This window comes from Vigna umbellata, chromosome 1 (genome assembly GCF_029865625.1).
Source record: "Vigna umbellata cultivar VRB3 chromosome 1, Vumbellata_1.0, whole genome shotgun sequence".
Classification (NCBI taxonomy): Eukaryota; Viridiplantae; Streptophyta; class Magnoliopsida; order Fabales; family Fabaceae; genus Vigna; species Vigna umbellata.
This window is the reverse complement of record NC_142165.1, coordinates 17,994,698-18,012,952: the sequence shown is the minus strand read 5'-3', so window position 1 is coordinate 18,012,952 and position 18,255 is coordinate 17,994,698. Positions and strand designations below refer to the sequence as shown.

The window sequence follows — 18,255 nt, the reverse complement described above, 5'->3', positions numbered from 1 at the left end:
TATATATTTATTATACTAATAACTTGTTATTCATAAACCTTTCTTTTATTAAAACTGACTAGTTAAATTTTGCTGGAAATTATTACTTCATATATTAATATTATGAATTTAAAGTGGGTTCATTCAGCTCATGTAGTTTGGTCAATGATAGGTTGAATTAAACGAATCATGTCAGTTCAACTTACTTTTTTTTAGTTAAAAAATTTATAGCTTGAATCTATATATTCATCACGAGTTAGATTGCTAGTAGATTGAGTCATTTAAAACTGTTTTATTAAGAGAGAGAGAGAGAGAGAGAGAGAGAGAGAGAGAGAGAGATTAAAGAGAAGGAGTTAAGGGAGAAAGAGATTGAAGAGAAAGAAATTTAAAAGGAGTTGAAAGAAAAATAATTTAAAGATGAAGGAAAATATAATGATAAATATGGTGTTTTTTATGCAAATATTTATTTTTCCATTCAACCTCTCAAAGGAAGAGCTTTTAATGATATGTTGTAACCTATTATTTGGTCTCAATCTATTAATAACGTATACACATACCCTAATTTTGAATTGAAAAACTAATAAAAGAATAACCTATAACCCTGTTATTATATGTTTATCTTGAAAACGTGTATTCATGATATTCGAGGACGAATGTACATGAAGAATAAGGGATGAATATGATTTTTATAAGTCTTTTGAATTTTCTTGTAATTTTTATTTTTCAAATAAATATAAAAAATAATCATTCATCATTAACAAAAATTAAATATTAGTTATTGAGAATTAATGTGGAAGGTAGATGGTCTGGTGTAATTTATCCTATAAAAAGGTTACACTTGTAACACAAATACAACATACAAATTTTGTTAGAAAATGAAGTTTTTTTTTTCTCTGTGAGAATTTTGTGGGGTTCTCCCTTGAAAGAAGTCAATTTTGATCTTATCATAGATGCTAATCAACTCCATAACTTATAATTCACCTTCTCATTTTTTTTAATGTGACATCAATACTTTTTTTTCCAAACGAAATATGAAGAGTCTTTCCTAGTTTCAAATCGGTGTTCACTTATTTTACCTAACATTATTCTAAAAAGTGATAGTTAAAAATTAAAGTATTAACCTACCTAACTTCATAAATTAACAAATAAATAAATTAAATCTAAAATATATTCAAGTATGAACAACATTTCAGTATTTAAAAATATCAAATTATCAATCTACATAATTAAAGTAGTAAATACTTATAACAAATTTTTGTGTCAAAATAATACAAAATTAATAAAAAATTGTTGTTGATGAATTACTCTATTTTTAACTCTACTTGAACCTATTTAATTAACTTATGAATTAAGTGAATTGAGACCAATTAACTTAACCTATTTTTGAAAAACCAATTATTTTTATTTTAATCCAAATTAAATCCGTGATAAATGAGATTACTTCATGAATTGAAACTCATTAAATAATCAGCATTACAAAAGTCAATTTACTATTTTTGTGCACACTGTATTCTTGGAAGTGCCTAATACTTGGTACATTGATACATCTTTTCATGTTTTTCTTATATGAAAACAAAAGGTTAAATTTTTGTACTTTTATTTAGAGTTGTGAGAGTGGAGAAAGTTAATAAATTAATTTGACCTAATGATTAGTTAAAAAAAAAAATTACAATTTTTAATTGTTCAGCTCACCCATGTTCTATTGATGGTGAGTTGAGATGACTCACAAACTCATAATAAAAAAAAATAGATCCATGTAAGTGGGTGAAATTGAAAGAATTTGATTAGAGATGTTAAAACGGGTCATGCGACTTAAACTCGGCTCAAACCTATTTTGACAGCTTTGATCATCCAATTTAATAAAAAGCCTAAGTTGAATTAGTTCAACTTAAAATAATTCAATACATCTTTGATGGGATTGAATTAAAATTCTAAAATACATTTTTAAATTCTATAAATAGAATATTATTTCATATTTAAAAAATTAAATGATTTAATATTTTAAAATATATATTTAATTAATAAAGTAATAAACTATATTAAATAGTAGTTGTTATTGTTATCTTTATTTACTAATTTTTGTTAAATTAAATCTCCAGTCAGTATATAAAATTTGTCACTTATTCTATAACAGATTAAATTGAGTTGAGTTTAAAATCAACATCCCTAACATATCTTAATTTTCATATACATTTCACATTTAAATTAGGTGTTTTTCTATCATTCAAAAAATTATTAAAAAAAACCATCTTATCAAATATTTTTAATCTTATAATTTTTTTTTAAACTTTGAGTAATTTATAGATTTTAAGTTAAATTATAAATGGTTTAACTAACAATTTGATTCAAATGGTAGAATAAACTTTATTCTTTAGTTCATTTAATCCTTAAGTTTAGACAGTAAAAACTAACAGATTAAAAACAGAATCTACATGAATTGTAAAAAAAGTTATAAAGTGTCGATAGGTAATAAAATAATTTAGAAGATAAAATTTGTATAACTGTTGGAGTAAATGAGTGAGTAATTAAACTTTACAACTTTAAGTGTAGATCATAAGTTTTCAACTAAGTTACAAATTTGTTTTTACAAATATAATATTTATCAGAGTTAACTAGATTTGAATCTCTTAATGTGTTACTTTCATAGAGCTTTAAATATTACGAATTAATAAATAAATAATATATATATATATATATATATATATATATATATATATATATATATATATATTGATAGGAAGAAGATACCTAAATGAAAAGGGTCAGTCAAGTTTTTCCATACAAATTAGTTATTAACACAATAAAAAATATATATTAGAAGGAAAAAAAAGTACTATGTTAATTAAATGATATTTTATCTATTCAATGAGTAACCAATATTTTAAAAATGAGCTCCAATTCCTTTTAAAAAGTAAACTTTTGAATTCTAATCAGTGAAAAAAAAAACTTATGATAAATGAATATTCATCGAAAAATTATTATATTTTTAGAATGTTTATTACCAGTAAATTTAATAAATATTTGAGAACGGGGACAAATCTATAATCTAAAAAATTAATAAAAAAAATCAATATCTTCTTTCAGTTTTTTTTTTTTTAAATAAGATATCTTATTTGAGAGTTATATAAGAAAAAGAGAAAAAAAAATTGAGCGTATCTATTTGCACAATCATACATATATACTAAGTAATAAAATTAAGACTTGAATCTTATAAATTCTCTCTTTTGAAATATGATGACATGATTTGAAAAACAAGACTTTGATCTTAAATAACATCCAAGATTTTGAATAGGGGATCATAATATTAAAAAATTATTTTTTTGTCTTGAAAAAATATGTTTAGATCCACAACTAAATAGAATATTATTGAGAATTTAGATCTTATAAAACATTTGCACTGGAATAAAAATTACAATAAAAGTAATGTAACATAACACAATCCACAAAAAATAAATTACAATCATATATAATAATTCTTACAATAGATATACTCTAATGTTCACATTGCTACTATCTTTAAATTGTAGTAAAAGAGTTTTAAGTACGATTATACTGCAAATTGATAATTAATCACATAATCAGCTCCTAAGTTTAGTTATCATGTACAGTGCCATAATCTTGAGGAGTAAAAAAAATGACATATTTCGATAAAACAATGATCAGTTTTATACTTTATTTTAAATTGTCGTCATTTGATTAAATACAAGTTTCAACGTTTTATTTAATGTTTGCTCGTTTATTTTGTCCAAAATAATAAACAACCCTCCATTATTATTTAGGATATATGAATAGTATCTTATCTTGGTCCTTAAAATGCTAAATTAGTTATATAGGCAATCCAAAAAATAAAACTTGCTGGTTAGTTTGGAATTTTTTCGAGAAGCTAAAATCATAATTACCAAGAAAATGTTTTTAATTCAACTGAAATCACTATAAGAATTAAAAAATTAAATTACTATTTTCTAGAATAATAAAATTATTAACAAATTTAAGTACATATTATTTTTAAATGTAATCTAAGTAAGTAGCAAAAATCTTAATAATTAATGTTATATACCAATTTAGACTTTTATTCAAAAATCAATTTATATGAAAATTAATTTAATGATTAATTGTATAAAAGTTGTGTTATATAAAAGCTAATTTAGTAAATAAGTAATAAAAAAATGGTAATACTTTGATTTGATTGGTCATAAAAGATTTGACTAAAAATATTACAAAACTAGACTAAACGAAGTCTATGTGACTGAGTAGTAGAAATAATGCTGAGCCATAAAGAACTGTTGGAAAAGCTGACAAAATAGTATTTCCTGAGGCTTGTAGAGTCACTGTCCTTAAGGACTTATCCGGTGTGTTGCGCAAGTCCCCCAGGTACAACAGGAACTTCTCAGAATGTCTGAGGATCTCAGAACTAACAAGGAACTCTAAACAGAGTATAAGAATAACTCAAAATATTTTTAGAAGAGAGAAAGAACTAAATAATGAAATTCAGAAAAAAGAAGAATGAGAAAGACTGAATTTGGTGTGTCTTGGAATGGAGGAGGAACTCCCTATTTATAGAGGTAGAAAGAATCAAGAAAATAAAAGAAATTAAAAAACCATAAATGATTTAATTAAAACAAATTTGCACGTTGAAAGAAAATGAACGTACGTTCCAAACATTAAAGCTCACCATTTAATGTTTTTAAACCACACATTAACTTTTGCAATAATATAATATTAATATATTATAACAAGAACAAACTCTTATGAGAGAAAACTTCAAGCACCATACTTGTGGCTGAGCCTTGAAGACTCTTTCCTAGATAAGTTACCTCATAAGCTAAGCATAAGAGCATAAGGCTCGGGTGTAAAGTAAACCCACATGAAAGGGAAACCTTTGATGTTGAAGCATAAGACTGCAAATGCGCACCGCCTTGAGCAGTTTATAAAAACAAGTTACACGTCTATTTTAGACAACCTTTTTGCATAACTTTTTAGAGAGACTCTTGGAGAGAAAATTTAGACTAGTCCAAGAGCTTTGTAAAGGTTTTTCTCTTTATTATATATCTTTTTGGAGAGCATAAGAGAGTTATTGCTACTCCAAGGTATGTAATATTTACAACTATCATTAAGATTTAAACTCTCTTGTGTTGAGGTTTGATGTAACCCTTTGCACTCTCTTGTATTGATACTGTTTTATTAATCTAAGTATGTCCTTTTTTACATGTTTGTGAATTAGTTTTTTTATGTTGTTGCATGAATTAATCACTCGTCTCATTTCACTAGTTTGGGATTGAGTGAGAATTAGTTTCAAATTGTGGTTCAACTAGTTCTTCTTATGCTTTTAGATGCTAAGAATACATCTACGGTTCTAGATAGTTATAGAGTCCTGAGCTTAAAGCAATTGATTCATTCGTATAAAAGATTAAAACATATTGCTTTATGTTAACAATTATAAATAATACTAAAATACATAACATATCATCAACATTCATAAAAATATTTAAAAAAGGTTAAAATATTGAAACAACAATTCTATCATAAAATAAAATATTGTGATCACATCACCTTTAAATCAAGATTATTTATCCTAAGATATTAACGTGTAACTTAACTAGTTTCTCGTACTTATTAAGGTTTGTTTATTAAAATTTAAATTCTTAGCTGCACTACTCTCTCTCAAAAAAAAAAGGAAATTAAACTATGTAAATAAATCTTTTTTATCAATAACATGATCTAGACTAACAAAGATTTATCTTTGTCCTAAAATGAACACATGCAAAACTTGAAACTCTTTTGCAAAACTATTTCAAAACCCTAAAAAAGATAAAAAAAAATAAGGAACTTACTTAAAAAGAAATTATGAATGGATAAACTTATTTTGTTCTTCACCAAGATTTATAAGATCACAAAACAAAAAAGGTAAAAATAAATTACTTTAATTTTATGAAATAAAATTTAAGTTAGATGTTTTTATTATAAATTTTATTTTTAAATAATAAAATATTCATATTTCACTAACTACATCACTTCTACTCTTAAATATTTAATAGTTCTTTACAAAAACAATTTAAGTAACTATTATATAAAATTAATTTAATGATTAAATTATATAAAAATTAATTCAATAATCATGTTATAAAAAATCAATTTAATAATTATGTAATAAAAAAATAATTTGATAATGTTATAAAAAATCAATTTAATAATGTGATAAAAAATCAATTTAATAAATATGTTATAAAAAAATAATTCAATAATTATATTGGATACGAATCGATCTGGTGAAAAAAATAATTAATAATTATTAGTTTTGAAGGAGGGAAGAAACACAATGTCCAAGTGCAGATTATATGAAAAAATAAGATTTGAATGAAGGAGTATTAATGGGAGTGTTGACCTGTAGGAAGAGTTCATGTTCTGTGACACTTCATCATTCACTAATTCATAGTTATTTGTAAATTTAATAGTAAATATCTACTTATATGATTAGAAGTAAAAGCAAAAATTACTTTGATATTTTCAGTCGGTAGATGAATATTTCCAAGCTTAACTTTTAAGGTTCTGCAAACCAATAGTTAAGATATATATTATGAAATATAAAACATTTTCAACTATTTAAACAAGGATTAAATATGTTTTTAGTCCCTAAACTATTGGTTGTTTCTGATTTTCGTGCCTCTTTCAAAGTAAGGTACAATTTAGTCCTCATTCTTTTCGAAACGTTCGCTTTAGTCCTCGGAATTTTGGTTTTAAACAGTGTTGTTTAGTTTTCGAGGACTAAAACGAACGTTTAAAAAAGAATGAGGACCAAATTGTACCTTACTTTGAAACCGGGACGAAAACTAGAAACGGCCATAGTTTAGGGACTAAAAACATATTTAACCCTTTAAACAATATACATTAAATAATAAATTTTATATCTATAATTTGAGAAATCATTTCCTTTTTCCTAAGCTATCTATTTAAATTTTGAAATTAATCTCATAATTTCATATGATGTAGGGCCCAATAAGTAAGCCTCTTACTTTTTCCTAATTTTGTTATTAACAAAAGTAATTGTCAGACCTATTTTATCCAATATTTTAATTAGTATCATAAGCAGATGCTATAATAATATTAATAGAATTTATCATTGTTCTAATTTTTAATTCATACATATAAAAAGTAACGCTATATTTGTGTTTAACATTTGTTATTATAGCACTTAAAATAAGAAAATATTTTTCTTACAAAAATACTTTACTAAAATGAAAAACCCAGACGCAATATTTTCATCTATTAGTTTTTTGACAGCCTGTGCCTCTTTTGGCCTTGTTCATACATAAAAAAATTAACGCTTTTTATATTTTAATAATTATATTTGTGTATAACATTTGTTAAAGTAAGACAATATTTTTCTCAAAAAAGTACTTATTAAAATGGAAAAACCAGAAGAAATATTTCCATTTATTAGTTTTTTGACAGCCTGTACCTCTGTTGGTCTTGTATCCATAGCAAAAAGAGTTAAAAAAAATGTAAAATAATTTAAAATTACTGTTATTATTTTTATAAATATAAATCTCAAAATAAATGATTATAAAAATGAATGAATATTGTATATATAATAGTTTGTAATGGAATGGTGAACAACCTCTGGTCATCCACGAAGGATAAATTTATTACTGGTGAATAAAAACAAGGAAAGTAGTTTTAACTGAGACAAAGAATTATGACAACATGAGAGAATAGAATAGAATATATGACTATAATGTTTTTGGTTTCACAGAAGACAAAAGTAAAACGATGAAAGTTGAAATGAAGGAAGAGAATAATAATAGCTAGCGAGGAATGGTGAGAAAATCTGAGTTTGAATGCTTCAATAGAAGCTGATCTTGGCTCCTACTTTTCTTCAATGACGCACCTAACTCCCAAGAATCACACGAACTATCACAGCTAAACGACCCTTCCATCACGTCGTTTCGGCTACACTGAATGCACTCAAACTTCCTTTTCTTCAAATTCCCTCTTTTACCCTCTTCACTCTTCCCTGACACAATCTCCATCATCACCTTATAGCATTCTTTCACCTTCTCCTGCAACACATAACTTCCATATTTTAATTAATCCGACAAAGGTAATAATAATCACTGCTCCTAATATGGTTATTAATTAATTGAGATTAAGAGTGTCGATATAAAAATATTGTGGCTAGGTATTGTAGGGTCCACAATAAATGAGTTATGCAGGTGGAGATGTTCTACTGTCTTTGACTATTAGCCATGAAAAGCGTAAAACATTTCCGTTTTCCATGATTTATAATCAGAAAACAACACATTGGTGTTTAAGACAACGCCAACAACCTTGTCGATTCCGAGAATACCCAAGAGCTGATCTTGGTATTCCTCTCCCAAACCAGGCTCCACAACACTCACCACGCGCAACGCCGTCGCAGTTGCCAATACAGAAGGAAGAAAACTCATAAATCTCGAGTCTGCAACATAAAAGATCAAACATCAATAACAACAAAGGTTGAGAATGTGAATCGGACAATGAAACAACGGAAGAAAGGATAAGATCTGGTTGGAAGTAAGTTAGTTAGTCAGTTACCTGCAAAGACAGAGAGAAGAACGGTTTCACATCTTCTGAGAAACTCCAAGCAGAGATGACCCTTTAAGCCGAGTTTTCTCGTGATGTAATCAAGGAACGAGAGAGGTGTTACCGGGTTCATCTTCCATCCGAGTGTGGAAAGGACCAAGATTTCCATTCTCTTAACCGTTTTCGCTTCAAAAAGGTACTTCTTACTCTCCCCCACCTTCACGATCAAGAGAAAAAGCATCAGAACCAAGTTAGAACCATCGATCAAAATCTAGTATCGAAGATCCGGCATTGATCAGAAACACGAACAAAACAGTTCATACATAGATAAGATCAAGAGACATACTTGGAGGTCCACGAAAAGGGGCACGTGGGTCTCTTCAACTTTGGCTGCAAGAGAGAGGCACGCCACTGCAACGAGTTGCGTGAGCCACGGCTTGTCGTTCTGGAATCTGAGGGTGAAGAGGAACCTGTCGAGGTAGTTAACTGCGAGAAGCGCTGTGAGGGTAGAAAAGGAATGGTGAAGATTCAGTTTGAGAATCCAGTCCACGGCTTCTCCGCGAGAAGAAGCCAGAGAAGGGTTGTTCGGGAGAGAGATGGAAAGGTTGTTAAGGCTTTCTTTGGCGAGAAGAGAAGAGAGCTCCTGGGTGTCCCAGAAGAGGTCTTGTTCTGAAAGGACCACATCGGAGAAGTTTGGTTTTGAGGTTTTGCCGATGTAATCATCTTCTTCTCTTTGTTTTTCTTCCTCCAAATGAATGTTGTCCTCTAAGCAGAATAGAGTGTCTAGAAGGGGTTTTGGGTAATGGTGAGACATGTTTGTTCTAAGAAGAGGTCGTCCGGCGGTGGTGGTGAAGATGTTGGTTCATTGTAGAGGTGTCTCTGTGATGTGGGTTGATGGATTTGACATTGGAGAGGTTTTCTGTGTTTGAGAGAAGAGAAAGGAAAAAGAAGGAAAAAGGAAGAGGCAGTGAGTGATACCATAAACTAAAGGCCCTTCTTATTTTATTTATTGATGATGGGCTTTCTTTTGGACAACTTTTTTTTTTTTAATTTCTTTTCCTTCAAATTCTTCTTTATAACAAAAAGTTAAGTTTAATAATCATGCATAATTACAGGAAAAATATTCACATTATCAATCTATTAAAAATAGATATTAAAAAAGTGAAAACAACTATCAAGTTTATTTCTTAAAGTATGAGACATTATAAAATGGATAATATGTTGACAAAGGTGAGAAAACTATATCAATAGGTCATTTTTTCCCTTTTTACAGTCATATCTTAGCTAAATTGTGTCATTAATCTTTTATGATAAATAATTTATACTAGTATGAAGTTAAAAAAAAAAACTCGAAATTGGTTTTTTTTTCTTGCTTAATTGTCACCTCGTCATTTCACAACGCAACTATAGTGTAATAACTCGTGTACTGCATAAACATTGAAATATACATTGTGCATAACTTATAGTATTACGTTTTTAATTACTTTTAATCTTTGAAAACATTTACAAAAAACGCTAATATGTGTGCATAAATATTTAAATAAAAATACAAATGTGGAAAACTCATTTTTAATTTTACGTAAACATATATTAATGTATGAGTATACATATTGAATTATATTTTATACATAATCTTTATTTTGCTCCATATAAATTTTTCTATTTATTTCGATTTTAGATTTCTGTTTTTTTATTTAAAAATTGTCAGATGAACTATAGTTCTTACTATTAGTCTCTAACAAAATAGATTAATAATGACTTCAGATATGAAAATGAATTCAACGCAATATATTATTTTATTTTTATGTTTTGTTTTTAATAAAAGGTGTTTTAGATCACTTGAACTAGATATAAAATCTGTACTCAGGTCTGTGTAGATTGAAATTTTTTCCAGTGAGAAACTGAAAGTAAATTGGCCTCAGAAAAAACTGTACTCGTGTTCATATGTCTGCAGTATAATATCCTTTCATTAGAAGCACAGAACATTTTGAATTTTATATTTTCAAAACATATTTTATTACTTATTTTGTGTATATGTTTTCATAATATTTACAATTTTTACATATTTTACTGATTTGTTAAATATGAGAAAAATAAAATAAAAGGTAAAACAGTTTTGGTACGATAGAGAGGTGTCTGTGTGATAGGATGATAAGGCCATTGGAAAAAATAACAACTCAGAGACGATGGAACCATAACATTACGTACTCCGAATTTCTGTCAAACTATCACTCTAATCATTATATTATATAAATGAGATTATATTCATTTTGAAAATAGGTTTTATGTTATCAAGTTAGTGTTAAACTTACATTTTAATATGAATTTATTCGTTAAATGGGATCATTTATAATTTTTTTTGAAATATTATATCTTAGTATAAAATAATGCATTACATATAAAAATAAAATAAAATTTTATATTTAAGAATCTATAAAATAAAATATTATAGTAAATAAATATATTAAAATAATAAGATAAAATAATTTAGGGTTAAATATGTTTTTAGTCTCTAAACTATTGATCGTTTTTGGTTTTCGTCCCTCTTCCAAAGTAAGGTATAATTTAGTCCTCAATCTTTAAAAAACGTTTGTTTTAGTCGAAAAAACGAACGTTTTGAGGACTAAAACGAGGACTAAAAACAAAATTTTAAGGACTAAAACGAACTTTTTTCTAAAGAATGAGGACCAAATTGTACCTTACTTTGGAAGAGGGACGAAAACCAGAAACGGCCAATAGTTTAGGAACTAAAAACATATTTAACCCAATAATTTATTTTTAAATAAATCAATAATATAAATAGAAATTTTTAAACTCATTTTTTTATCTAAAACATAGTTTATCTCTCTAAAATATTATTCACTAAAAAATTAAATATACATGATTTATGAATTTGTTTAATATTCCTCTTATATTTTTTATGAATGAGATGATTTTTTATGAATGAAATGATTTTATTACACTTTTTTATTATTATCGATTTGTCATTTATTTTGGTATATAACTTGAAATTAAATTTTTTTTCAATGTACTTTAAATGAATATCTTAAGTCTAGAGTTTTAATTTTACTAAATAATAAAAAAAAATAACATGTATAGAAAATTGAGGAATGTGAATTTCTAAAATGTAAAGACTAAAATTAAAGAGAGAAAGAAGCCAAAATTATGAATAGAAAACTGTTTTTTTTCAGTCTTCAAAATAATTTGGCAATCAAATTACTATTAAACTAAACGGTATTGACAGGGAAATTCTTTGTCATGCAAAACGAACAACACTGAGGCAAATGAATCAGTTTTCTTATTTAAATTTACTTTATTATATACTGTAAAAATAAAATATTTCAAGAAACATAAAAAAGGTTTCACTTACTGTCACGTTATATCATTGAATAAGATAGCATAAATAAATAATTAAATTCAGAGATTATTTTTATGTATTTAAATATTTTGTACTAAAATAAATCTTAATTAATTAAAACTTACAAATGTATGATGCAAACTACAACTATTATTAGACGACAGTTTTTAAAGAAACTTTTACATGCACTGTAATTAAATTTTAAATATTTTTTTGTGAAATTTTTTATATCTCGTTAGTCTCTATAATATAAAATTTATTATTATTATTATTATCATCACCATAATATATAAATATTAAATAATTTTGGCCTATTGATTCAATTATTTATTAAAGCAGTTATTTAGGATTTAAATTCGTTTAAGGGAAATAATTACCAAAGCATGTTTTTAAATGTCTATCCAAATTACGATTTTATACACAAATCCTTTTACAAAGTATGTCTTTAATTTACTATTTGGAAAGTTTTTTTAATAAATAAATAGAAAAAATAATAACAAAAATATGATGATAAGCTTTATACTTTGGATTAAATGTGGTCACCACCCTTGTACTTTTATATTGGTAAATTTGGTTAAAAGTACGTGAATTTAGTTTGTCTTAAATTTAAAGTATATAATAATGTTTTTAGGAAGGAGACGCCAAATTTATCAATATCGAAGTGTATAAGAATCTTGAATATAAAGTTTTTTTCTTCAAAAATACTTATTGAATAAATAAAATTTAATCTATGCATAAGTTAAAATATATTTTTTACAGAAATTAATACAAAAACAATTTTTGTGAATTAGATTGTGTATAAAATAATTAAGATTTCTTGAAATTGTTTTACTTTTCTACTATAAGTGTTTATCAAAAAGTCTTCCAAACATAGCCTAAGCTTGATTAAAATAAAATTCAGCTTATTCGCTCTAACTCGTCTAGATCAATAGCGTTTGAAAAGAAGGATAAATTCTTCTTTCATAAAAGTATTCATTCTTAAATATATGTATAGATTAATCAACTGATAAAATAATTATATTAAATTTAAAATTTCCTTTATTTCAGAGTGAATTTGGGTGAGCTTAAATAGCTTATAATTTACATAAAAATAATTTAACTTTATTTATATGACAATAGCTTATTCAATAAACAATATTTGTTCACCAAAACACATACAAACTTCTCTGGTAAAAGAATCAAACATAACCTAAATTCTTGATATTTATAAGTCTCTCTCATGAATTACAAACAATTGAAAGTCGAGTCAATGAATCTAATAATAGAATCAAAAGGGTTCTAATTATTACTTAAATATAAGATTTCAATTTACGAGAATAATTTATTTTTCCAATTGGGTATATGAGATGAGAAATTATTTTCTGATAAACATAAATAAAATAAAAAAGAAATTATAGAGAAAGGAAAAAGGTTTGTAGCAGAGTGGAAATTCAGAAGCATGCGTGTAGTTAATTTTCTGAGATGATAGGTTGCTTTCTCTTTTATATATTTTTTCTTGTTTCGAAATCTTTTACATCTTTTTAAAGGCTCAATCTCCAATAAACAAAGTGGGGGCAAGCTGTGCAAAGAAAGAAAGAAATGCAGAGAGAATAGAAGAGAAGAGGTTGCTATAACTACCAATAAATTATTTTTTATCTCTTATAGATTAGTGTTAATATTCATCACTAATTACTTTCATTAAATGACAAATCTCTTTATTTTTATTCTATATCTTTTATAATCTTCAATATTATATGTTTTCTCCTGTCTTATATGTTGACAGTAAGTGCATGCAATAAGATGTGATTTGGAACGAAAGAGATATAAGATTAAAATCAATCTAAGGCGATGATAGTGTGGTGGTTGTGCATTTTGGAAGCTAAGCTGTTTGTGTGGTGGTTTCCAGCCAACACCATAGTTGCAACAAACTACTTTTTCTCAATTCTCTTACACACACCACACTTTAGCACCTAACTTAGGTTGTCCTCCTTCAACATGGACCAACTTGTTTCAATTGTGGAACATGCTCTTCAACTTTTACTTTGTTTTCATAGGATTTCCTTAATTTTAGCATGCTAAGTTTCAAAAAATAGAAATTGTTGAAAGTTTTATATCATTAATTTAAAATATATAAATCTTATTATATAAATTAGTTTTATAAAATTAAATTAAACTTAAAATTCATTTATTAATATTGTTAGATATATTATCTTTATTTTATATTTATCTTTTATCTTTAGTTAATTTGTTATTATTTCTTATTTGTATTTTGAACTTAGTCCATATTTCTTCTATTATAAATACAAGACCCCATGTGTATATTGGGAGATTAATCGCATATATAGTTTTTCATTATATTTAACATGGTATCAGAGCTATGATTAGAGCATATCCTAATGATATTTGTTATTTGTTGGACATGTTGTTTCACTCGTTATGGGGTCGTTATCGGACACCTATGTCTAATCTTACGCTCGAGATGATGTTTATACCTTGGTATGAGGGGATGTGTTGGAAGTCTCACATCAACTAAAGATAAGACCAATTTATAATATATATATATATATATATATATATATATATATATATATATATATATATATAAAAGTAGGTGCAAACTTTACCTTACAAACCGATTTTGTGGAGTTGAGTTCACTCTTTAACAAATATAATACCAAAATTATAGGATAGAGTCTATTCTAATCAAATTTGTATTTATGGTTTTGTTTCTTTTCTTAAATTTTGAGAATACCAATAGAAACAAGGATGACAATGGGTCAGACTAAATACAGATAGTGTCTACCCACTACTTGATTGCAACAAAAAAATTTCACCTATTACTCATGTGCTAGCCGTCCGAATACCTATTTAAAAAATGTTCACTAATATTTTAAAACTCATCAATATTCACAAACACATTCAAGTATTTAAAAAAAATTAAATAAAATTAAAATAAAATTTCAAAAAATATATAAAATATAATATAAATTTAAATTCAATTTAATAAAATATAAATTTAATTTAATTTTAATTAAATTTAACTTAATAAAATATAAATTAAAATTTTACTTTTATTTTTGTTGTTTTTCATAAATATCCATATATGCAAATAATATAACATTTATATTTTATAAATAGATATTAAAATACTCTTAACTACTATTTATTATTTAATAATCAATAGATACAAATATGAAGTGTTAATTGTTAGTTTTATGATGAGCATTTCTAATCTTAACCTAAACGAGTTTAGTTGGAAAGGTAAAGAGTTAATATAGAGTTGTAATGAGAAGATAATGATGAGTTTGTAGATGTAAAAAGGAGGTATATAACCGTACAAGTAGATGTAAGAGTTTGTAGAGACAAAAACAGGAACTCAGAGTTGAGTGTGGTCAAAGTCCCCACAGTGTGAAGAAGCAGAAAGTGGTTCATCATTTCCTTCTTTCATAATATAATTCAAAATCAATTACTTTATTGGGACTCATAAATCCTTTCTGCTGTTGTTGCTGTTGCAGTTGTTGCAGCTGCAGCAGCAGCAGCTGCAGGCGCAGCTGGTACAATCCAGAATGTAGCATGCACTGCATTAGCTGGCTATGCATTATGCATACATACAGTATTATTACATTACATTCTCATTTCTTCTCTTTTCTTTCCTACACTGCTACTCTGTTACTTTTACAGGTAATACACCTGCAAATGCAACTTACTCCTTTTTTCTTTCCTCTTAATTTCTACACATTTTTTAGATGATAAATTCAAATTTCTTTCTCTTCTAATTTCATTAATCTTAATTTTTTTAAGTGTATTTAATTCAATGTAAAAAGAACTGTATCAGTTTCAAGTCAAAATTATATATTAAACTAAAATAGTCCGGCAAAAGTTTGCCTCCATGTCCTCTGTTTAACACAGATAAATAAAAGCATTATTTTTCACTTGTTAATATTTTTTACTTCTACAAAAAATAATAATGAAATGTGTGCTTTAATATATTTTTTTAAACATTTTTAAAATTAAAAGACAAAACATTTTAATGTGCTTGAATGAGAACGTTTTAATGTGTGATTCTTTTTATATAAAATATTGAATTTTTTATAATAAGATATATTTTTTAATACAAAATATATTAGAGTATTTTGTTAGTTAAAATTATAAAACTTTAAATTTTACTTTAAAAAAAAGTAAAAAAGATTTATTTTATAATTCATAGTCTCGTATATTTTATTTTTATTTTCTTTGAACTTTCTCATCTACTAGGTTTTAAATAGAGTTTTATTAGCTTAGCCGCAATCTTGATAGTTTAAATTATGTTTTATATGTATCATGATTGAGCAATATTCTTATCTTTATATAAAAGGTTACTAAAGATTCAAATTGTTCACTGACTTTCTTCTCTTATTATTTATTTCAAGATTTTGTTACGAGAAGATAATTTTAATTGATGAGGACAATAATAAATTATATCTACTGGAATCCAATAACACAAGAGCGATTATAAGCTTAAAACAATCAGAAATATGAGTAACGTAACAAAGAAAAATACATTTTTGAAGTGACAGTGGTTTAAAAATAGGGAGATTTAGTTATTTTAATATTAAATGTTTTAATATAAGTAGTTTTATTATTAATTAGTTTCATTATTTTAAAATACATTATTCCATTAAAAATTGTTTTTCTAGAGTTTTTTAATTTATTTTTAAGGGTTATTCTTTTCTACTCGTTCGATTGAAGAATTGAGACCATAAAATTGATTATTGCGGTGAGTTCTTCGATTTAGACTGCTCAGTTTCTCTGTTTGAGTAAGTTGAGTTTTCAACCATTTTCTTTGGTCTTTTCTTATATATGTTGCATGTGGGTCTCAGTCAACTTACATTTGTCTTTTGAGTCTTTAATTAGAGTCTTTGTTGATCAATTATTCTAATGGTGTATCTTAATCGTGATTCTATGGTTCGTATGAGCATATAGGATTTCTTGTGCATTTAGGGATTTTTTGGTTATGTAGAGTGGTTTGGTCATATGTCAGGTAAGGGAAGCTCACTACCAAGTTTTGTTGTTGTTAATGTGTTAACTTTTGTTGCATGCATGATGTGATTAGAAATTTATAATTTGCTATATGAAATTGCTAATGTGAATTTTGTTGAATGTGTGGTTGTTTTACTTTAGAAATTGTGGTATAAAATGTTAAATTTTGTGGTAATTACCCTCTTAAATGATTTTAAGGTTAGTTGTGCGAGTATCTGCAAATTAGAACTTGATTAACTATTTGGTCTTGACTGGTTTTGGTCTAAACGTGATGTTAGACAGGTGAATTTCTATAGGGAGTGTTGTTTGAGTGAATTGTATGTTGGTGGTTTTTATTAGTGGTTTTAAGATTTGTTTAGCATCTTAGTTCACCAAAATCTGATGAGAAATTGGTAAAGTTTGGTATGAGAGTTTTAGAGTATTGGTTTGAGCCATGCACCTAATTCCTAACTAAAAGTTTAAAATGATATTCAATTGTGATTATAAACATGCTTTTGAATAAATTCTAGTGTCAAGAATACTAGTTCGGTTATTTGGATGAGTTTTAGGTGCAATCCAAATCTGAAAAATCATGTAGCTATTAAAAACTGACAAGAATAATCAATTATTAACGTGATAATCGATTATTTTAGTCAAAAATGTATCTTTGCTGAAAAATCCTATGAAATAATTGATTATCAGATTTGATAATTGATTATTGTAGTAGGCATTGAGAGATAATCGATTATCATATATGATAATCGAGGGTACTGTTTCTTTTGCTAAAAACTCTATAAAATAATTGGTTACCAGATAAAAAAATGAATTATTTCAAAAAAAAATGTAAAATGTTTCTTAAATAAACAAGTAAAATGGAATGTAGAACCTCATATTGAAGAAAATCATAGAATTTAAAGTGAAGAAAACTTTCTTGTAGAAAAGAAAATTCAATATCAAATATTAGTTAAAAACTTATTTATTATCATACACAAGACCCGTTATTATTTATATAGTTTTTGTAATTAAATAGTTTATGTACGATCCAAGAGAAAACATATACAAGTTATTTATTGACAAAAAAAATTTAATACTTAAAGTCAAGCTAAGAAAATGATTATTCTTCGAAAAATGAGACACTGACCATGAATATACTTTTATCTCCTTTCTGTTTATTTGAATATATTTTTATCTCATTTTCTAAAGAATAATTATTGTAAATAAAGATCATAAAATATAATTTATATAATTCAAGTCAATAAAAAAATTTCCGTTCCTATAACTTTAGTATACTTTGCCTTTTTTCCTAAATTAGTTTGACAAACTCTACTCCATTAGGCTTCAAAACACCAATATTCCGTGGATTAAGGAAAGTTTTTCCTAAA

General features: G+C 26.1%; 1 protein-coding gene across 1 annotated transcript; it reads right to left on the bottom strand.

Moving 5' to 3' along the window:
- Positions 1 to 7,670: 7,670 nt before the first annotated feature.
- On the bottom strand, positions 7,671 to 9,526 carry LOC124829509 (cyclin-D3-3-like). The gene is made up of 4 exons (XM_047303031.2): positions 8,885 to 9,526; positions 8,551 to 8,755; positions 8,304 to 8,434; positions 7,671 to 8,036 (listed from the first exon to the last, which is right to left on the bottom strand). Exons 1-4 carry the CDS (start codon positions 9,350 to 9,352, stop codon positions 7,782 to 7,784), a joined length of 1,059 nt encoding a protein of 352 aa, XP_047158987.1. The 5' UTR covers positions 9,353 to 9,526; the 3' UTR covers positions 7,671 to 7,781.
- Between the last annotated feature and the right edge of the window lie 8,729 nt (positions 9,527 to 18,255).